Source organism: Berghia stephanieae, chromosome 10, assembly GCF_034508935.2.
Source record: "Berghia stephanieae isolate SIO BIC M18660-M18661 chromosome 10, UCSD_Bste_1.3, whole genome shotgun sequence".
NCBI lineage: Eukaryota > Metazoa > Mollusca > Gastropoda > Nudibranchia > Aeolidiidae > Berghia > Berghia stephanieae.
The window spans coordinates 29,394,733-29,419,109 of record NC_088369.1 but is presented as its reverse complement, the minus strand read 5'-3'; the positions used below and the strand labels follow the sequence as shown (position 1 = coordinate 29,419,109).

At 34.6% G+C, this 24,377-nt stretch overlaps 1 protein-coding gene across 1 annotated transcript in view; it reads right to left on the bottom strand.

Annotated features, from left to right (window-relative positions):
* Nucleotides 1–24,377, bottom strand: part of LOC144980630 (peroxisomal ATPase PEX1-like) — a 57,635-nt gene that overhangs the window by 29,727 nt on the left and 3,531 nt on the right. Inside the window, exons 2-8 of the mRNA XM_078928310.1 lie at nt 19,501–19,638; nt 18,954–19,040; nt 18,401–18,515; nt 16,540–16,749; nt 15,227–15,476; nt 13,875–13,907; nt 5,345–6,069 (exon numbers count right to left, since the gene is read on the bottom strand). Coding sequence (XP_078784436.1) covers nt 5,345–6,069; nt 13,875–13,907; nt 15,227–15,476; nt 16,540–16,749; nt 18,401–18,515; nt 18,954–19,040; nt 19,501–19,638 — 1,558 coding nt within the window. The remainder of the gene's footprint in view (nt 1–5,344; nt 6,070–13,874; nt 13,908–15,226; nt 15,477–16,539; nt 16,750–18,400; nt 18,516–18,953; nt 19,041–19,500; nt 19,639–24,377) is intronic.

Genomic DNA, 24,377 nt, shown 5'->3' with positions numbered 1-24,377 from the left:
AATTTAATGCTTTTTACGTTGCAAATACCTAAGACTGATATGAATCTCTATCTTTAACTCATTTGAACAAGTGATTAAATACTCAAAATTGTCAAATTAATATCGAATGTTTATATTTAACTTTGAAAAATTGTATCTATGCATGAACGTTTCACATAGCATTTAAAGTTTTCTTTTAAACCTATAAGCTCTTAAACAATACGATGTGATACGGAATCTCTTTCGGTTCCTTTCTCGTAAAGCTGCGAAAAGAAGTCTACTTGTATCTGTCGATAAGCCATTAAAGAGGACATCTATGGAATTGGAATTTCACAATCAACCATGAGTTTCGCATGTTATTGTTGTTACGTTGTTGTTGAACACATGCACATTTTGTGGAAACACTGTATCATAAATTGATGAATCTCTACTTTTTACTGGTCTACATTAAATTTATGTAATCCTCTTTGGCATAAATACCAAGCTATTTCTCAAAAAATTTGAACTCAAAATAATGGTGGAAGGGCATAATATTCACTTTTATTTGTATTCATCAATAACGTATATTTATTGTTATAAAATGTAAACTTGTCTGTCGTTACTTCATATTCGGATTCTGTACGAACATCATATAAGTTTCAATTAACTGAAAATTCCATTTTAACAAATTCTTTCAAAATGGATAAGCGGAAAATCATAATTTCGACACTATAAATCATTTTTTAGTTCCAATCCTTACCAGTTATCGATTTTAATATAGCTGTAATAAGCGAAATACTTTCCTATTGTTTTACAAATTCGTGAAAAAAATTTTATTAAGAAAAAATGATCCCGAGGTTCATACACATTTTGCAGCTGTACATCGTGAACAGCTAGCTGAGAAAAAGAAGAAAAAGACGCGCCCCTTATTAAAAATCCGACTATTGTATTCTGAATATATAGTTCTGTCTCATTGATCTGATATGTTACTTTATTAATTACTCTGTGACTATGGAATGGAATGGAACTATGAATCTTATGCTACTCCATTGACTATATGGAATGAACCAGTACTCCGAATGTTTTGCCTCACATGAACTTTTGCCTCTTGTGGGTCTGATGTTCATGGACGTGATGTGTTGGCAAATTCAAGATGGGGAAAATTGTGGTGTTGTGAATTGCAATGGTAACTACAATAAAGCCAACAAATTTGTGTTCAGATTGCCTAAAGAGGAACCAGAATGGGAAACATAGTTAAACAAACTCCCTCCTCATGATGATATTGAACCACAACCGACAGAATTTGTTATTTGTGAAAGACATTGGTCTGCAGGTGTTCCAATGAAAATTCTAAAATTTAAAATTAAATTGAGCATTTATATAGCGCAATATCCACTTAACGTGCTCAATGCGCTTTACAAGGGGTCCCTGGTCAACAGCAACATTTAACATGTAGGACGAGACATGACGCCTGTTAGGCGATATTACAATTTTTCGGACAAAGACAACGCTGTTAACGGCCAGGTACTCATTTTACACCTGAGTACGGTGAGAGAATGTGAGTAAAGAGTCTTTTCCAAGGACTCAACTATGCGCCGAGCGAGGCTCGAACCCATGACCTTCCGATCCGAAAGCGAGTGTCATACCACTACCTGGCAGACCGATCGTCCCTTATAGGGATGAAATAGTGTTCAAAAAATTTTAGAATTAATAAATTCGAGAGATCCTAATTACAACTACGATATATGTAGCGCATCCCTTAGTAGATATTTTGGTATTCATCTGTTTCTTGGGATCATCCTCCGCAGATTACCTCCCTTTGTTGATATTTTACATCTCCTTTCCCCTTCATCTAATTGTTCACCCTCATCTTCATCATCACTTTACATGTACATTCATTAATCAAGCTTCTAAAGAACTCATCCTGAATCAATCACTATAAGGTCAGTTTTTAGAATATCTAACTACTCATCCTTTCTGTTTCTTGGCTACTCTTATTCACTGCTGATAATAGTAATCATTAAATTTAAATATTTTTTGGACCCAGAATTCACAATCATTCTCTAAAAAGGTAGATCTTGCTGTATAATGCCCCTGCTGTTATTTTGGTTTGAATTTTCTAGATTTTTAGTTGGCCCCCACTAGCGGGAGCTGAAGATTCCATATGTCAGTCCTTTCAGTATAGTTGTCCTTGTTTTTGAGCATTTAATGGCTCCTCGACATATTAGGTCACATCATTGTCTAAGAAAAGGCAGACAAGGTGAAATTTAAAAGATTTTAGATTCTAATTATTAACCGTTGTGTAACTCTTGAGAAAAGCTGCCTTTTATATATCATTTCCTGCCATTCAGTGACTGTATATAAAGTTTGGAAGACTCCCTGGTGTGAAACAGTTGCATTGTACAAAAATATTGTCCAAGTATATAAATGGCCATCAACGTTGTATCCTATCTAAGACAAATATAATATTGTACAACAAGAAATTTGACTGTAAAGCATAAAAAGCACAATTATAAACCATTGATAAGAGTTGATAAAACAATAAAAAGTAGTTATTTCGTCTCAATTCTTGGTAATTCTGATTGGTAATGCCTTACAAGCTAAGCTATACAATGACAATAACCAATAAATAAATAAATAAATAAATGTAAAATCTCTGACCAAAAAAATACATGATTTCCATCACTTTTTTTTGGTATATAGATGTACTTCATTAGAGCCACAGTGACCATGTAGCCAAAGTTTATTCCGGTTTCTATAATGCAAAACAGACAACAGCACAAAGTACTTTCAGTCAGATCAAAAAGACCCAGCTTCCCAATCCTTATTGGGTGGACAGGAGAGTAAGAATAAATCTTCGCAATTAGTGCTTTTTTACGAAACCCGGCGAAACCCGACAATATCCAGCAAAGTTATGGGAAGTAGACAACTGTGGGGAGTGAACCTAAGACTCAGGGAAATGTACACCAGTCAGGAGTGAACTTAAGACTATGGTTATCGGCGGGTTTCATAAAAAAGCAATAATTAATTTTTTAGTAAACCCGATGAAACCTGACAATATCCGGCAAAGTTATGGGAAGTAGGCAACAGTGGGGAGTAAACCTGAGACTTAGGGAAGTGTACACCTGTGGGGAGTGAGCCCGAGACTATGGTTATCGGCGGGTTTCGTAAAAAAGCAATAATTACTTTTTTACTAAACCTGTCGAAACCCGACGATACCTGACAATATCCGACAAAGTTATGGGAAGAAGGCAACACTGGGGAGTGAACCTGGGACTCAGGGAGGTGTACACCAGTGGGGAGTGGACCTGGGACTATGGGAAAAGGATGTCAGTAGAAAATGAATCTGGGACTATGGGAGATGGATACGAGTGGAAATTGAAGCCGGACTATGGGAGTTGGGTACCAGAGGAGAATGAACCTGACACTATAGGAGGTGGGCGCCAGTGGGGAGTGAACCTGGGACTATGTAAAAAGGATATCAGTGGGACATAAACCTGGGACTAAAGGGAGATGGATAACATTGGGAATTGAAGCCGGACTATGGGAGTTGGGTACCAGAGGAGAATGAACCTGACACTATAGGAGGTGGGCGCCAGTGGGGAGTGAACCTGGGACTATGTAAAAAGGATATCAGTGGGAAATAAACCTGGGACTAAAGGGAGATGGATAACATTGGGAATTGAAGCCGGACTATGGGAGTTGAGTACCAGAGGAGAATGAACCTGACACTATAGGAGGTGGGCGCCAGTGGGGAGTGAACCTGGGACTATGTAAAAAGGATATCAGGGGGAAATAAACCTGGGACTAAAGGGAGATGGATAACATTGGGAATTGAAGCCGGACTATGGGAGTTGGGTACCAGCGGAGAATGAACCTGACACTATAGGAAGTGGGCGCCAGCATGGGTTGAACGGTTTTTCCGAAAACCTGCCTGTTCATCCCACAGTTTAGCATCTGCAGCATTCTTAATGCTCTCTTGAATAATATGGTTGAATACCTTTCCTGGGATAGAGAGAAGAGTATTTCCTCGATAATTATTACAATTACTGAGGTCCCCTTTCTTGATAAGATGTCCTTCCTTCCAATCCTTTGGGAATGTCCCGTCATTCCAGATTCTCTCAAATAGTCCCAGGGTCATTCCCCATTGTTGCTCACCTCCTAATGTGTCAGGTTCATTCTCCTCTGCTACCCAACTCCTATAGTTTGGCTTCGATTCCTACAGGTATCCATCTCCCACAGTCCCAGGTTAACTCCCCACTGATGTGCACTTCCCTGAGTCCCAGGTTCACTCCCCACTGGCGCCCACCTCGTATAGTCTCAGGTTCATTCTCCTCTGGTACCCAACTCCCATAGTCCGGCTTCAATTCCCACTCGTATCCATCTCCCATAGTCACAGGTTCATTTTCCACTGACATCCTCTTTCCATAGTCCCAGGTTCACTCTCCACTGGTGTACACCTCCCTGAGTGCCAGGTTCACTCCCCAGTGTTGCCTACTTCCCATAACTTTGTTGGATATTGTCAGGTTTCGGCGGGTTTCGTAAAAAAAAAAATTGCTTTTTTACAAAACCTGCAGAAACCCATCGATAACCATAGTCTCAGGTTCACTCCCCACAGGTGTACACTTCCCTGAGTCTCAGGTTCACTCCCCATTGTTGCCTACTTCCCATAACTTTGTCGGATATTGTCAGGTATCGTCAGGTGAGCAAGTTCTCTACCAACTGAGCTATCAGGATCCCCTCTTTATATACCTTATATATATATATATATATATATATATATATATATATATATATATATATATATATATATATATTTATATATATATATATATATATATATATATATATATATATATATATATATATATATATATATATATATATATATATATATATATATTTATATATATATATAAATATATTTATATATATATAGAATACAAATTGTCACTCACCCTTTTTTTGCGACTGCGGACATGTAAAGAGACACAGAAACTAACGTCTCGGCCACAAAAAATGTGAGTGACAATTTGTATTCTATATTAGCTCTAACCATCATTATCGAGCACTTTCGTACCTAAGAGTACCCACCAACACTCATATATATATATATATATATATATATATATATATATATATATATATATATATATATATATATATATATATATATATATATATATTATTATTATTATTATAATGGTCACCAGAATGGCAGGAGTGGTAATCAAGACAGTGATGATGACATTGGTAATACTGATGACGATCAAGATGGTGGTGAGATCAATGTTGATGATGAAGATGATGATGATGATGATGATGATGATGATGATGATGATGATGATGATGATGATGATGAAAAAGATGATGATGAATCACCCACCATTCATGAGAGGTTGCTGTGACAGCAGAACATCCGTTGCATCCTTCCATGCCTCATCAGTCAAAGCAGCTTTTCGATCAATAACAACAACTCTAACAAAACAAGTGGCATTTATTTGACAATCTACCTCTTGGTCACAGGAACTGACTGAGGATGGACGTTGAGAGCTCGATCTACTTTCCTCTGGTTTTTTGCTCGATGTAAGATTGGCTGATCCAGTTACAGGAGGAGGAGGAGGAGGAAGATTTTTGTCTGAATCATTACTGTCTTTTGTCACTTTTTTGCTCCCTTTTTGAGCTGCCTCAGCCTTTTCTTGAGGTGAAGGCAATCGCTGAAGTCTAGCAATAAAATTATTGGGCAAGCGGGGCAAATATGGATGAAGCTCCCGCTCTATCTTAGTGCTGTTTGCATCAACATAGACAGTGGAGGGTTGAAACAATTCATACGGTAAGTTTGGTAGAACTTTGTTTTCAATGGCACTTTTCATGGAGGAGGATGATGATGACAGTGATGATAATGATGGCCACTTCTTTGTAGTATTATTGACAGCTGAGGATGAAATGGACATACATTCTTCAATCGACATGCTAAGCTTCATAGGCTGTACACGTAAGACACCGCTACGAGGGGGAAGATTCTGTGATGAATAATCAATGCCTGAGCTCGAGTCCGACTCTGAGCGGGTGTCAAAGTCATCCTTCTTTTCCATAAAACTGAACACATATCTGAAATGTAATATTACAAATTTAAAAAACTTAAATGTTATTTTCAATGAAGGGAAATGTATAAAAAAGAGCAGGTCTTCCCATTATGAAATTCTTAAATCTATTGTAATGAATGTAGGAAATATTTATGACAACAGCTTAGCAGTATAGAAACTAGTGAGAAATAAAACAAGTGTTGCATGAAAGTCCAAAGCCTACAGTGACTGAGTGTAGTTTCAATTGGAAAGCTGTTCTAGTCCATTTTTGTCATCGTCATCACCACCATTGCAACTTTTTGATTAGGTGAAAATTTTAGCAATTGTTTTGAGATAGAAAAAAAGCTATTAAGCTTTTATTCTAGTGAGGGAAATGGAGGAAGGGAAGTGTAGATATGAGTATTTAAAGGACTTCAAAAATTTAGCCATATCAAAAATGTAAGGTCACTTTGCCTATACGAATAATAACTAACATTGTAAAGTATTTAGACTGCTTTTAAGGCTTGCATGTGTCATATGGATACATGCCATTCAACATTTGCATATAAATTTATTTTCATTTGCATTAGCCATTCACATGGTGCAACCTGTTTGCAATATCTGTGAATACAAAACGCATATTTAAATTGATTCAAACCTGAAAGATAAACTGGGTTATTAAAAATATTTTATAAATTTCAACTGATACACACCTGAAATACACATGAAATAAAAATTAAAGAGGATTTCAATAAGTTTTAGACACAAGAGGTTCCATTAATCTCAAACAGATGGTTTTAACAATATTACACTAGGTGAACAACCGGTACTTTTTACAAGACATGTTCAAAATGACTTTCTTTAGGAATTTGAAACTTGACTAATCTTTTGTTGGAGTTAAGCCACTCTTACTCGAGAGTAGTCTCTCAATAGTTAACAGTAGTCAAAATTTGGTCCATTAATTCAGTAAAATCAGTAGGGGAGGTAGAACATTGACAATATTGTTTTTGGATAAATCGTTTTGGATAATGCTATATTACCTATCATAATGCAAGGCAAATGTACTATAAGGAGTGAAATGAAAAATATCATATACTAAATGTGATTTTTATAATTCAAGACCAATATGTCATATGGAGATTTTCTACAAAGCCTAATCCTAACGACGTAATGAAGGACTTGAGGATGTGAGAACAGTGGTCTATTTTAAGAGGCATGGGGAAAGGGGTGGGGGGGGGGGGGGGGGGGTAATGGTTCACTTTAACTTTAGCACATTAAAACTGACAGACAAAACTGATCATTTTATACTGCCATCAATCAACGTTATTGTTATCAGTTAAAAAAGAAGAGGTCACACAAGTAAGAGAAAATAGTCTTATTTAAAAAAAATCAAAATGTACTTTTGTTTTAAATCAAAATAACTGTATTGGTTAAAGTAGTTCTAAACAAGAGTTTTCAAATCAGCAGGTTTTCATGTTGTGACCAGGTTTTAAAATTGTTGAAAATAAATACAAGACTGGAGATGTCTCATGCCAATTGGACTGGTGGACAGACACAAAAGTGTATCTTTTGGAGTTTAGAATTAATATGAGAACCAATCAGAATGTAATACCATGCGGCCTGCAGAGCGAATAAATATGACTAGCAGTGTGAGGCACATTGTGCATGAGGACAAAAATAAACTTTTTTAAAAATCTATCAGTCAACTTATCATTCTAATCACCCATGTAAAACAAGCAATCATAACGGCAGCCCATTCTACAAGCAGCCGGCCTTTATCTAATTTATTGTGACAGATTATAAGATTCGCTGTAAGAGCATATTTTAATAACTATAGTAACCAACACTGGGGATCCTGATACCTCAGTTGGTAGAGCATTCGCTTCACATGCAAAGAGCTTTTTTTTAATATATAGCGCGATATCCACAAGGGGTCCCTGACAAAAAGGGGACTGAGATCAATCCTGGGTGAAGTTGAGATTTATTTCTGACCCACTTGTCCACCCAGCAGTGGTGGCTGGACCCGTTAGATCTGATGGAAAGTAGTTTGTGTTCTGAAATCATTCCAATTAACCGGTGTGATTTCCGATTAACCAGTTCAAATTATATAGACAAAAAATCTGTCACAAACAGAATGTTCCAATCAAGAGGCTGCTCTGATTAAGATGTTTTCCAATTACTGACTTCCACTGTAACAAAAAACAGTCCATAACCATTTATAAGCTGGTAATTTGCATTCCGCCACAAATGAAAACACTTTATTGTACTTGTAGATATACAGCAATAACTTTTTTCCACAGCAACCAAATTTGACTAAAGCATATTTTCTTTTGTCTTTAAATTTTAAATAAAATATAGACATATAACAGCAAAAAAAACAACAATAGCTAAACATAAACTATCTACAATGCCACATCAGCTGAGCTTTGGGGAAAGTCCAAAATTTCCTATAACTGTTATTTCTATGTCATGAAACCAAAGAAAAATATGAAAAAAAAAACAGGATAAACTCGAGCTCATTAGTTTGTACGGCCTCTGAGATCTAATCATTTGATAGATGAGGCACAATAATCTAAAAAGAAATACCCACTTAATCATCTGAACTATGAACATAAAATTAGGAATACAACTTAAATTTAGAACAAAATTAACAGGAAGAGTTTTGAATTAAATCCCTAATGATTGTAGAAAGAAAGGTATTCTCTAACAATATCTGAAGAAAACATTATGTTGGTCATCTTCCTGGCCTCCCTGTCCACCAAAAGAGAGTTTGAAGAGCTGAGGCTAATAATATTAGTGGTATCCACTCTCAAACAGGTCTGCATCCTAATTAGAGGGAAGCAATCAATTGGCCTCTTCCGTACTTATTACTAAGTCTAGATCAACTCTGGCTCCATGGGCTTTAATGTTTGTTGTTTGTTTGGTTTTTTTAATTATTGTTTTCTTTGTTAAATGTTTGATAATCAAAAATGATTGAAATTTGAAGTGATGTTTTCCTCTAATTCTTTCCAAAAACCGACCGACTGAGACTAAGTAAAGCTATCAATGTTGCATATCCAAAAAAAAAAATGGTGATACCTTGAATCCGAATACATAAAACTGAATAATTCAGATATTATCTAATAGTTTGACTTGTGGCAGTACACTGAAAATGGTTCTTTTAATTATTAATGTTAAATAAATGCTTCCGTTTGAAGCAAAATATTTTGAAAACAGGTTTGTATTTCACTTTTCAAGTCCAATCCTAATCAAGCTTAGTATGAAAGACAAAAGATAAAACAACAGATTCCATATCTATTATACAAGACTGGCCAATAAGGGTGCAGTGGCAATTTAGAGAGAAAGGAAAACAAATGGCATGTACTTATCTCAGCCTATATTTGGAGGCATAAAAAAGTATCAAATTTTTTTGTAGTATTCCTAAATTTTTCATTGATGGAATGGTTTCAAATTTCAAAGAGCGTAAGCTTTTAGTATTTGTGAATCTCATAATCAATAAAGGAAAAAATAGTCGGTTTTACAAAAGTATTTGTGATTATTATCACATTAAATTCAAATTCTGCATTTTTCAATCTTTGGTGTGCCCACAACACATGCTTCACATTAGGTTTCTTTTACCACAGAATAAACTGAGTTCTTTACTGCAAGACGATGTTCCTCATTCAATGTTTGTCCAAAATGTTGATGACGGTTCATGTGTCCCTGTGAAATCATTTGGATGGGGTAATTCAGCACCAGAGATCATCCCAATGCTGACAAATCTAGAGAATATGGAGACCACAGCAGGAAAATGCTCCAGAAGATATTGTGGATATGATACATGTACCCATGCAATTTCATGTTAATCAAACTATGTGTTCAACATTTTGGTCACGAAAGGAAAGCAGTACATTATTTTCTTCAACCTCTTTGTGTCATTGTCAATCTATTGTAGCACTAAAGAAGTAAGTAAAACTCTGTTCTGAAATCAACTCATCATCACTCTTTCAACATATCCCTATCCTGCAAGCCATCAAAATCTAGTTCTGCTATGTCCTATGCTCAACATAATTTGTCTTATGTATAAAAAAGCACAATCAACTACACTGCTGACATGGCCTACATAAGTGTCATTTTGCCTCTTCCAATCTCCTGCTTCTGAAAGGGAGTGTTAGTTGCAGTCCTGCATATGAGTCTCATTTGTGGCTGTCACAGAGACTAATGTTTTCTTCCCACCTATCTAATCGGATTGACATTGCAGTCACTGACTGGAAAGATTGTGTAAACATATTATTTACATCTGCTGTTCGGTAGTGGTTTGAAAAACACCTTTTTATTTTTTTGGTAAGAAAATCTTCACTCCATATAGGAGTTGTTCTGCTTCTAGGTTGGCAGTGAAAAACGCTCTATCAAAGTATGGGGTGAAGTCAAATACAAATAGCAACTCTCAAGCCTCTAGCATTCTTTATGCAAAACCTTGATCTTCATCATTACTTCTTGATTGCTTGTGAAAGAAACAAATCCAACATGTAAGGTTGATAGTGAGAAATATTAAAGAAATCAAACTACCGAACTCCTTTTTTGTGAAAAAAGCACGAAATGTTCAACTTGGAACATGCTCCATGGGAGGCAGAAAGAATGAGTTGAACTGTGAAAACTCACCCACCAAAAATCCAATACCAAAGAGCATACTATATAGTTTTAACGCATTCATAATTTGTTACAATTTATATATTTTGATATTTAATAAAACAATACTTTCTTATGCCTCTAAGATTATTAAACATTCCAGTTGAAAGTGAAATCTGAACTTTAAATCATCAATGTCAATAAGTTTCTCAATATCAAGATTAAAAGTGGCTGATGGTTACCTGATGAAGCCAAACAAATAAATTCCCTACATTGCATAATCGAGTTTGAATAAGTTATATATAAATTCAATTCTCAAAATCTCAATCAATCAAATTTGCATATGGGCAACATATTACTTACGGATTTGGGGTGGAGAAATATTTTTTCATAAGAGATCTGATTAATGATAAACAGTCAAATCGCAAGTATGAGAATTAAGTCAGATTATTGGGCTAATGGTATATCGGACTTTGCGAATTTACAAAGTGACCAAACTCTGGAGAGTATTTCTATTTCCTATGCTCATAATTCATAATAATAATAATAATAACAATAATAATAATAATAATAATAATAATAATAATAATAATAATAATAATAATAATAATAATATTAATAATAATAATAATAATAAAATAATAATAATAATAATAATAATAATAATAATAATAATAATAATAATAATAATAATAACAATAATAACAACAACACCAATAACAACAATAATTTAAAAGCTCTAAAATACTATATTTGAAACTGAATGAAGAAGCTTGAAGGGAGTATGGATAAATTAGAAGCCTTTGAAAAAAAAAAAGAGCGAGATGGAGAGAGAGAGAGAGGGGGGAGAGAAAGAGAGAGAGAGAGAGAGAGAGAGAGAGAGAGAGAGAGAGAGAGAGAGAGAGAGAGAGAGAGAGAGAGAGAGAGAGAGAGAGAGAGAGAGAATAACATGATTAGCTGTGATTATGAAATCAATGCTGGGTGGAATGTCCTGCCATTGGTAGTCTCGTATTTTTCAGGCTCTTGGTGTGATCTCAGAAGTACAAGATATGTTCAATAAGTACCCAGCCTAGTCCACCATAGAACACCATCAATGAACGCTTCTTTTGAATGACGATATCAATTTATGTACAAGTTTTGAAAAGTTCATTCACTTCCACTCAAATTCCGGATTTGTTAGAAGGCAACCCTTTGTCCATTGTGAGATTTATTTGAAAGCAGATTTTATACAAGAATTTGTGATTTTTTAAAGTCTCCTACATTTGTCTTGATAAAGATGGATAATCTAGAAGAATAGCCTAGTGCATCCTATTACAAACTTGGTCAGAAGTCTATTGAAACTTTTTTAATGCTTCACAAAGCCATTGGAGATGATGCCATGGGTAGGTCACAGTATTTTGAATGATTTTCGGTACTACCGCAAACTCGGGGACCAAAATAATTTAGGGGTTTTGGGAGGGGGGAAACTTTTTTTAAAAAATAATTTTGGGGGTTTGGGAGGGGGGGAAACTTTTTTTTTTTTTTTTAAAGTCTCTCCCCTCCCAACCCCCTACTAGACTTTTTTTTTTTTTAAAAGGTTCCCCCCTCCCAAACCCCCAAAATTATTTGGGTCCCCGAGTTTGCGGTAGTACCTGATTTTCATAGTTCGAAACAGATCAAATATGTTGTTAGGATAAATCACATTCTGATCGACGTGTATTGGCAGCAACACCAGTGATGTTGCTCACAAAGAGTGTCGTCAAAGTGTTGTTGACATTGCTATAGTCTTTGGGATTTCTGTGGGACCATATCACCACATTTTAACTGAGACACTGGAAATGAGGAAGGTTTCCACAAAGTTTTTGCTCTGTCAGCTGAGCAAAAACAGAAATGGATATACATTTGCCAAAAGTTTTTGCACATCAATGACAATGACAACTCTTTTCTACAAACAATAATCAAATGTGGCTTGAATTTACAGCTACAACACAGGACAAAAATAGAGTCATCACAATGGAAGGCACCAGGATCTGCACATCCAAAGAAGGTAAAGGGCACAAAAAATCCATGCTTATTATTTTCATTGACTGCAGCGGAATTGTTCATTGAGAAATTCTACTTAAAGGCCAATCTGTGAACCAATACTTTTACATCCATGATTTGTGGCATATGAGAGAAGATAAAAGAAAACGTCCACAGGGCATCAGGAAGATGGCTTTTACACCAATACAATAACCCTACACATTCAGCTTTAGTAGATCAGTAGTTTTTGGGCTCAAAGAACATGAAAAACCATTGATCATCCTCCACACACTCCTGAACCATCACTATGCGACTTTTTCCAATTCCAAAACCTTCACTGAAAAGACATTGCTTTGAAAATGTTTTCACGTTCAGAGAGATTCGCAGATGGTGCTCGATGTGGTGACTAATAGAAAGCTGCAAGGGACATTCCATTCTCTTCAGAATCGTTGCAAATCGGTGAGTAAATTCACAAGAGGACTTCTTTTAAGGTCTCAATGAAGAATAGCCCATCCAGTGAGTAATTTTTGTGTTATGAGAACAGAGAAAAGTCTGGATACTTATTGAATGCATCTCGTACTTTTGACAGCACAGACAATGATGGTTGTGAGAGTGGGTTGCACTCAATCTAATCTGTATTAGATTTATACCTGGTATATCCATCACTGCTTTCTTTATTTATTCAAAATACCTGAGTGATTTATATTGTCACTTGCAATCAGTTCAGTTCAATGAATATGAAAAAGCAAGGCCATCCCTTTAACCAGCGATTCTTTAAAGAATAATTGATAATCCCCTGGGACAGATAAGCCATCAAAGTAAAATGAAAATAATGGTTTAGTTGACATTATTTTTTTCTATTCACAAAAATTACCATTAGCAGTATTTTGTTACACATTTCAACAATTTAATTACATTACTTGCATAACAAATCCTTTTTTAAGGATATAGGGGGAAGGGTTGGCGGTAATGGGTTATTTTTTTTTTTTATCAATGTTCGTATCGTTTAGTCAGCAAGTGTGTTTAACAATCATTTCTATGCATTATTATTACATCTATTACTGTGTTTAGTAGTAAAGACAATAAATATTACAGATATTTAAGAATTAACTACACCTATGACTCTTTTATATCACAGAAAATTGTGTCTCTATCTAACACGGATCATATGATGGGAAAGCCAGTAAGGGATTATTTTTTAATTGAAAAGGGCAAAAATCATATCATTAAAAACTGAGATACCTGCTGTCCCTTCTGCTTACGTTCTTTATTAATCTGTCAAGTGTGGAAGGAAGAAACACTTCTAATCATTCTATCCAGAATGATGCAATAAAAGTATAAATTTCTCTCAATTCAAGCCATTAAGAAAAAAAAAAAAGAAAGAAAGAAAGAAATCAGCCTTCTGTACAGCACAGTCAAGTGTCTTTGCATGATTACTTGACTTAGTCCTCAGGACAAGGATGCAAAAAGACCCATTTAAAGATGACCCATAATCGCTCTGCTTCTTCTTCTTAAATAGTTTAGGACTCTTGCAGATCACATGATAGATCTACAAGATGTGCGAGCCATAATCAATGTCGTAGCTTGTGGAGACAGATATCTTAGTCCTCAGGATAAGGATGGTAAAAGATATCTGTCTCCACATGCTACGACATTGATTATGGCTCGCACATCTTGTAGATCTATCATGTGATCTGCAAGAGTCCAAAACTATTTAAGAAAAAGAAGTGGTTATAGGTTATCCTTTAAATGGGTCTCTGAGTTATCAAATATAAGCTGACTTAGATTTATTTGCTGGACTTTCAAAAGATCTTCCAAACAGGCGACATCTTTGTTCTGGTTTCTCTAATGGATTTGTTATTTTTCCACAGGGGTTCATTTACAGTTCTAGATAGATATCTCAAATCGAGTACAGTCTTTCAAAGATTTGTGATGGAATTTCATGTCTATCTTCTTCCAACTTTCTTATTGCTCTATTGCATCTGCAACAATTATATAAGAGAATCGATTTTAATGGTGCAAAGTGTAATAAAGTTTTGTATTTATCTTGACTTTATGTCCTCTGTACCCTAACTTAAAACGGCATTTCACATGTGTTTTCATTACTTTATGTCTTCTTTGTCTTCTGTGCAATCACACACTGACAAAACATCCTTTGTTTTCACTTTGGCCAGAAATCATCATATATCAATAGGTTTAAGATGACCTCCAGATCGTCAAAACATTTCAAACCTGAGAATTTTAAGATAATTTGACAAGTTGGGTGCCATCTTTATCCATAGAAATAAGTTTTCTGGCCAAAATACAAAAAGTTGGTTTGTCAGACCATATATAAACTTTCAGCACTCTTTGATACAATATATCTGAACTAACACAGCGGTCTATTTGCACAGATAAATAGGCTAATACTTCGGGAAGCCCATCTTCTGCACCCATTTCCCCAGTCACAAAAAAAAAATCAAGAAAGGAAATATAAGATTTCTTTTCCATAAATTGAATTTGGTTTTAAATAATTTTTTTTCAAAATTTTAAACTCATGCACCAAAACCAGAGAAAAAATAACAACCTAGACATACACAAAGCTGACTACTCACTTCATCACACTTTCCATCAGTGATGACTCCCGCCTTAACATGGGTCTGGGCTGATTCGAGAGTTTGGGTTGTCGATCTGTAAATGGATCACTAAAGGAACCCCTCTGTCTGTTCATGCTTTTCTTAAGCGTGTTCCTAGGACTGCGACTGGGACTACGAGGAATAGGTCTTGGTTCCAAAATGTCCAAATTCTCTCGGCTACTTGACTTCTCTTCCTCTTGGAACCAAGACTTTGCCTTGGTTGGAGTGGCTGAAAAAAGGTGAAAGTTTGACAATCGATTACAAAATTACTGATTAATAGAAATGATGATCATTTTAAAACAAGACATAGACGCATCATGGAAACAATTTTATCACTGTACATTGGGCAGGGAAACCATTTTGTGACAGCAGATATCATCTCCTGAGGTAGCCTTGCTGACTTCTTTGCTGCCAGTCGTTATTTTCCACTCTATTTTTGAATATCATATTGTGCAATCACTTGTCCATAAAGACCACATTTATCAAACCTGGAGGAAGTCAGTTACTTTAGAGAAGTAAAAAATGCATTGCTCATTCATTTAACAATAAATGAGTAAATCTCAGCTTATGACACTCTTTAACACCCCCCCCCCCCCTTTCCTCGCCCCAAGAAATACGAATGCTTGGAATAAGTCATCCATATATAATTGTTTGAGATAAATAGAAATAAAAGGTGGTAATAAAACATCCATATTTCAAATGTGAAATTACATAACAAACAATATCCATACTTTCATCAAGTCTAATCTGCTGAAACTCGAACAATACATTTACTTTAACTTTCATTATAACCTTCTCCATTGAAATCACCACTGATGATGTCAATCATTTCTTTTATCATTCCTTTGAAAACAATAGCTTATCATGAAACACTTAGGTCAACACAATTTAAAACAATTTGAAAAAGAGAAATATGGGAGATCAACAAAACAAAATAAGAAAAAATATTCTGCAATGTCTTGTGTCTGAATAAAATTAATTATTAAAGAATGATATAATACACATAGAGAATAATGAGAGCCAGATATAACAAAATATCAAATTAAGAAATTAAAGAGCAGGCACCGGTGTAAGATAAAGATCTGAACAAGTGTGTATGAAAGGTGCCAGACAAAGCAAGAAAGAAATATAGAAGAAAAAAACCATCCCAAAAAATCAGTCTACCTCGACTCGGGTCAAGGTACACTGATTTTTTGGGGATGGCTTTTTAAAAAAATTTTTCTTCTATTTTTCTTTCTTGCTTTGTCTGGCACCTTTCATACACACTTGTTCAAATCTTTATAACAAAATACCTGAGTGTAAAGATGGTGTTGGTGATCGCCTTTGTATGGGAGGTGGTGATGCTTTAATCTGACCAGTCATACCAGGGTAGGATGGCGGTGCATTGGGCATGCCCATGATTCCAAGGGACTTTGGGGGATTGTACATTCGAGTCTTAGGGGCCACCATGACCTCTGTATTTGTTTCCAGCAGAAGACAATAAGACATAGGCTCCACGGCAGCTGGAAAATAAAAATTTGAAAGAGGTTATTTAGAAATAGTGGACTAGCATAATTACTCCACCCAATTTCCAACTCAAACTCCATCCCCTGAAAAGTAAGTTTTGCTATTCTACAAATCTCTTCACTTAGTAGTAAATGGGTCTACGATCTAGCATAAACAATGGCAAGGCACCAGCCATCATATCATCGTGTGTCATTCACCACTGACAATGTGCCATAACAGAGCAATCCTCAACATCTTTTTCAGACATGGCTTCCCTTTAACTTTCTTAAGCCAGTAATGTGTTATCCCCTTGATATTTTTTTTCTTTACCAACAAAATGTAATCCTCACACATCTACAGTTTTTGAGAATTGTAATACGTGACATCATATATTGCTACTTTCTAAACTTCGTTGTGAGAGGGAAAATTGGTGTGGGTGACATTATCAGTGAAAAATGAGAAATATAGGAATCTCCTTTGAAAACAATCGTGATGAAAGGCATTTTTAATGGATCTCCATAAGCAGTAACATTATTCGAATCTTCCTTTATCTACTTATTCTTCCCAACATTAAAAAAAAAATTCTGTTCAAATATAAAATATAAAATACAAAACAGAACAACAATAAAGATTCAAAATTTGGATTATAGACACACCTCACTGTTTACTACAAGATAAAAGCACATGACTTGCAATTGTAATTAATAAACAAATTCATACAGACAGATTTAGTTAGAATGTTTCACATCTGTCAGCAAATTAATTACTATTGTAAAGCTAATCCAGGGGTATAAATGAAGCAATAAGGCTTTGGTATCTGAGAAAATAATAAAGTAAGAAAGGATATTACGCAGTGTCAGAAAAATACAAAAATACAGTAAAGATAAATATTTCATGATAAAAATGAACTCACACCCAAAACTGTGTACAACGTAGTTTTACGCACTGCACTATCTTGGCCAGACGGCGGGTGCTGATTTGTGGGTTCATTTAAAATTTCTGTTTGGCTACTAAACACAATAATTTTGTTTACTTTCTGCCATCGCTTGTCCCATTTGAACATTTGGATACCTTTTCTCCCTTCTGTCTGGGTCTTAAGTGAAGTATTATCATTTTTATTGTTGGCTGAAGGAGGGTTTTCAGTACATGTTAAGTATTTTGCGTTTATTAAAGCTGTTTTTATTATTTTTGTTCAATGTTTCAAACTTTCAATTGAAATTCTGCAATCGAAAAAGCGAAATATGAACTAAACCGATTGAAATTAGCATATTATGAAACAATAAAAGTTATAAAAGAGGTAAAGTGTTAAGACTGAACCACCTGTTTGTCAATTGTCATTAAAATTTGAAACAAAAACAAGTTAAAGATGTAGCCATGGAATCTTATTCAGATACTATAGGACAAGTTTTAATTTTTTCTTTCAATTGAATTTTTCAGTATTATATGACAGAACAATTCCAATGGCCTCACATGGTACAGTCACTGCCCTTGACAGTATCAACCATAAATCGGTAGTTGACTGATTCCAAAATACTTTGAAATTGGATGAATACCTTGGACTGGATTCATTCATATCGATAAAATATGACACTTACAAGCACATACATACACTCCTACTTACACAACCATACATGCATACTTATATTCTCTCACAAACACACAACTTACTTATCTTCATGAAAACACAAATGGATTTCTGTACCCAAACAGGAAACACTTGATCTGGCCATACCACTCTGATCTGATCCAATAACACAGTCTCAACCCGACCACTGTTTTGTTCCTGTAGATGTTTATTTTTTTAAAAAGTAATGAACATAGAAAACTATGAAATAAAATATCATAAATGTCCGTTTTATAATTCTATGTTTTGATGTAGATTAAGGCAATTATGACCCATTACTTCAAAACAACCACATATTAGCAGGTCTGACAACTGAACGCAATAAAGGGCATGATTTAGCATAGTTGTGATGGACAATATTTTGCATTGGTTTGAGAATATTTCTATTGCAACAAGCGATGACAATCTAGGTTATCAGACCTACAAATAAGTACACAACGCCTCAAGCAGTATTATCTTAGTGCAGAGTAGATGTTGAAATTTGAATACACACAATCCAAAATATGAAAATTGGACTAAATTTACACTTTTTACTGTGAGAATTTTATTTTTTAAAAGCAAAAATCCATGATCTAATGAGATTGGATATGAATGTACCAGTATTTCCCAGTCATCTGGAGACAACGGTTCCACATTCACTCTCCTGGCAGACGACAATGTCGATTTCACTTTTTTCAACATCAACTGAAATTGAAAATAAAAAGTTAATTTTTTGCATCAACACAAAAATTAACACATCCAAATATATATATGTATTTTCCAGGTATTGGTAACTACATTTTTTTTAACATTTAAAAAGGCAAATGGCAGAGCTACAATATACAGCTAATTGCTCACGAGACATTCTTTTTTATTTCTTAGCAGAGAATTTATTTATAAATGCATATAGTGTATTCCATTTATTTAGAGACTACTTGTCTAAAAGTGAACCCAGAATTAGAAAGTTTAATAAAGCTTATAGAAAGACTGGATCGAGTTGATTTTTAAAAAAAGTAAAACTCAACAAACTACCAAATCCAAATTCCTCTCTTTAATTTGAGCTTATTTAAAAAATTAAGTATAAAGAGAATATTCATGATCATAATCAAAAGCTTGATAGGAAAATGAAAAAAATGGAAAATGATGACAATAATAACAAACTTACAGGTTCTTTATGTTGTAATCCCAGCTTCTCACCATACAATCCATTGATTTGTACAGTGTCACCTGAAACCAACTCACAACAACCACGGGTACTGAAATAAGCTTTGCGGCTGTCACCAGTCAACTCATAGACTGAAATCTAAATTAATAGAAATTAATTGAATATATCATATGAACAGAGTGTTTGAAAAATAAAATAGCAGATTAATTGTGTGCTTTTTCATTTCTAATAAGAGCATTATAGGACTGACTCATTGATCAGGTAAAAGATGACATCTAAGTTTATTTCGTTGTCAATTTGACTCCTATCATTATGTAATCCCTCTCCCCCCCCCCCCCCCCCCCCCCCCCCCCCCCTCCCTACCTCACAGCCATGCTCTCAAAAGTAGAAAACAGTAGGGGCTGTCTGAAGTTTGTGATCATGAAAATATTAACGAAAGAGTGAAAATGGAGAGACTTCGTATGGGAACAGACAATGGACGTTTCGAGTACAACTCCTTCATCAGCACAACAATACACAAATTATCGTGGAAAACAAATAAAATAAAATGTAAAATAACTTGTACCGTCTATACTCAGAGATGGTTAGAGTATGAATGAAACGTTAGCATGGCGTGGGTAGTGGGCAGGATGTCCCAAGGGTGTGATCAGGAAGATAAGAGAGGTCAGCATGTGAAAGAAAAGGAATCTACTAGAAAATAATGGAAGATAAAAGACATAATAGTATTGTAATATTGGGAGAAGTAGTAGTAATAGAATAAATAGAAGTAGTAGTAATAAGCAACTATTATTACTACTACTACTACTACTACTACTACTTACTACTGCTACTACTACTACTACTACTACTACTACTACTACTACTACTACTACTACTTACTACTACTCTTATTACTATTACTTCTACTATTTATTCTATTACTACTTCTCAGTAGTACTGCGAATAGTGATTTCACGGCTTAATTGGTTTTTGTCCCCTCACTGTACACAACACTATTTCCTGTTCAAAATGGCGTGTTGTTGAATGGATTGAAGTTGAATGAGTGTGTTAGTTTGAGACAGAAAGATAATGAGGGATGATTGAAACATTTTGTGTGACTGAGAATTGAGATTTTGAACGTTTCAATTTTTCCTTCAACTCTGAAACTTGACAAGATCGTGTTTTGTTTTGTTTTTGTTACCCCAATCCAATCCATCTTTATCAAAACTACAGCAACAGCAACCACCATTACATCATCATCATTATCCTTATAGTCATCATCACTACCACCACATCAACACCACCACTACATCAACACCACCATCACTACACAACAACAAACACATCGCCAGCCATCGTCAACAAAACGCAAAATAATAGTAATAGTAATAATTTTTTTTAATGAATTTTATTTTAAAATAATATTAATAGTAATAATAATAATAATAATAATAATAATAATAATAATAATAATAATAATAATAATAATAATAATAATAGTGTCTTTATGCACCTCCGTTGACGGTGTATCTTAACGGATCGTTTTTATGCACCTCCATTAGCATGCGCATTCCACCCAATTTCATCAGCGATATTGTGTTTCTGTATTTGGACATGGCAAAATTTATATTGTGACATCTGTAGGATGTCTAATTTAGATAAAAATAATAATAATCTAAAAAATCGAAATATAAAACCAGAAAATAGAAGTTGTATTGAAGGTAAAATAATGTTTTAGAAAGGGAAAGACTTTATTAAATGTGATGAACAGTCAGGTGGCTCCGTAGCGTAGTGGACAAGCTGTCCACCTAACCTTGAAAGTACTGAGTTCGATTCCCATTGTGGACATATTTCTTTTTTTTAGTTTACTTTATTGAGAAAGGCATAATTTTTGTTGTTATGTTTGTTTTTTTTCTTCATTTTGTTTTTTTTTCGTTTGTTTTTGTTTTTTTGTTTTTCAAAAACTTTTTATCATGTTTTAAAAAAAATTCGATTTTAATTTTCTAAAATTATTTATTTAACTGAGATCAGTATTTGTCTGCCATGTTTCTTTTTACCTTTGATTCTTTAAATATTTGTTATTACTCTTTAATTTATTATCATTGTACATCGGTAATCACTAAGCAGTGTGCTAAACTACAATCTAAAACTATTTAAACCTCATGGACGTATGCAGCAACATTTTCATTAATTGACCACACAGCCCTTTATTACACGAGATATCTTTCACTTTAGTTTACTACCGCCTCATACCCCATGGGAACGACCCACTGTCGATGACGGGGAGACCACCGTGTGGTTACGTCATAACAGATGTCCAGAACGTGAGAACTGGCCTATATTTATCCCTGTGGGTAGAATGCACCGTTTGGATTTCATTGTCAGTCTAGAGGACAGATTTCGTAAAATCGTTCATTTTTACACTGCAATTGCTGACCATACACTTCTATATTTTTCTATTTTATATGGTTATAACGGCCACATTTTCATCTTCAAGACGCAATTATTTTCATTGATATCAAGAAATGGTGAGTATACTTTATTCTTTCTTGAAAAATGAATATTTTTATATTTAAAATTAACCTGAAAAATATTTTTAATTGTTTAAAAAATTCAAATTGAGGTTATCTGAGTTTTGTTACCCTAACACATGGTAGTAAATATAAGAGTAATAATCTACTTTTAATATAGCATTTATTTCAACGATTTGTAATGACAGGTTTCTGCACAATGAATGTGTAAACACATCTTGTCTAATTCTTTGTTGGCTAACAAAATAGTCCCGTATTCAGACAAACTCCTGAGACATAAGAACAAGAGTCCAATGGTGATGATAACGTTATTGTTGTTGTTTTATGGTGATGATGATGATGATGATGATGATGTTGATGACGATAGCGCAGTAATAGTAGTAATCATAGTAGTAGTAGTAGTAGTAGTAGTAGTAGTAGTAGTAGTAGTAGTAGTAGTAGTAGTAGTAGTAGTAGTAGTACACACACACACACTCAGATAGAGAGAGAGAGAGAGAGAGAGAGAGAGAGAGAGAGAGAGAGAGAGAGAGAGAGAGAGGGAGCGTATGGGTGTGTGTGTGTACGCACATTTTTAGCACGGAACGATTTTTATTGCTTGTTCAGTCAAGTTCTCATGATTTCTCTGTGAAAATTGAACTGTGAACCTATAACTTTCACACCGATTTGCCATTCCGTCTTCACGATTCGCACCTTCCCTCGATATTCTTCTACATCACCCGTTGGTACAGTCAACTGGCGTGAGAAAAGAGGGTAGATAGACATAATATTATGACAGCATCAAAAAGCGATGTGATCAAAGGTGGCGGATGATTGTGTAACATCAAAAGCCCGGTGGACTGCGCTACAAGGCCGAACATTCGAGGGGATATGTGATTTGAGTGGGAGGGGCTTATTTGACTTTGCCGATGACCGACTGGTGGACGATTGAAATTATAATTGTCCTTTTTCAGCAGCCAATTGGAAATAGGTAATTGTAAACATCTGATTGGCGCTTCATGGATAGAAACCAGTTTGGAGGTCATGGGATGAAATTGCTGGAGAGGTGGAGTAAATTTGAAATGAATTGAAAGTGATTTGGGGGCGTTGTCTAGGTGTCAAATAAGACTCTCGCAGACCGGTGATAAATCAATTTTTTTGGCCGCAAATGCTACAGTAAACTTCTTTCTCTATCTTATTTTTGCTAAAAATATTTCAGAGTGGGTATATAGGCTGATTCCATTTTGAATAACGGGCATTTAGAACTATATTTTAAAGGTAAATTATTGCATTATTATTATTAGCAGGCATCTAGGCGATCACTATCGTATTATTACTAACAATGAATAATATTATAACTCTTATTGTTACAACTATTATTATTATTATTATTATTATTATTATTATTATTATTATTATTATTATTATTATTATTATTATTATTATTATTATTATTATTATTATTATTATCATGATGGATGAATGGTCATACTGAAAACAAGCATTGTCTCAATGCAAATGGACTCTGCCGAATAAGCGGTGAAAGGGCTCAAATGAGATATGTATCTTATAAAAAACATTTCATGCAAACTGCTCCAGAATTAGCAAGTGAAGTTCCACCGGTGAAAAAAAGAAAACAGAGCGTTGATTAATTAGATGCAATTTCTGTGACATGTAACAATCAGCTGTTCCTTACAATAATCGCGAGGTTTTACGTATGTTAATAAAAAGTATAAAAATGTGTTAAGATCTATACAAAGTTCAGAGGAATACTTATAACTTATCTTTACCTATGATTGTCAATTTATTTTAAAATAACAGTTCATTTTGATTATCTGATCATTAATCCTCCCCCCCCCCCCCCTCCCGTCCTTTTCAATGCGTTTATCACGATTTTTTATTGTCAAAAAATGGATATTATTCATTTTTTACTATTATTATTATTATCATTATTATTATTATTATTATTATTATTATTATTATTATTATTATTATTATTATTATTATTATTATTATTATTATTATTATTATTATTTTTATTATTACAGTGGTGATCAAGAGTAAGATAAATACACTGATATTATATGATTATTACTAGTATTAGTATTACATCGATATCACGTGTTTCAACTGATTCACAATGATCATTTCTGTTATCCACGATGCTTCGGTTGTTCAATAAGCAGACCATTTTCAACAAATTTCCATTTTAAATAGTATTAGCTATCTGGTGGCATCCTTTTTTTTTTGTCGCAGTACTGGAGAGAGAGAGAGAGAGAGAGAGAGAGAGAGAGAGAGAGAGAGAGAGAGAGAGAGAGAGAGAGAGAGAGAGAGAGAGAGAGAGTGTGTGTGTGTGTAAGTGTGTGTGTGTGTTGGTGTACATAAAACTAA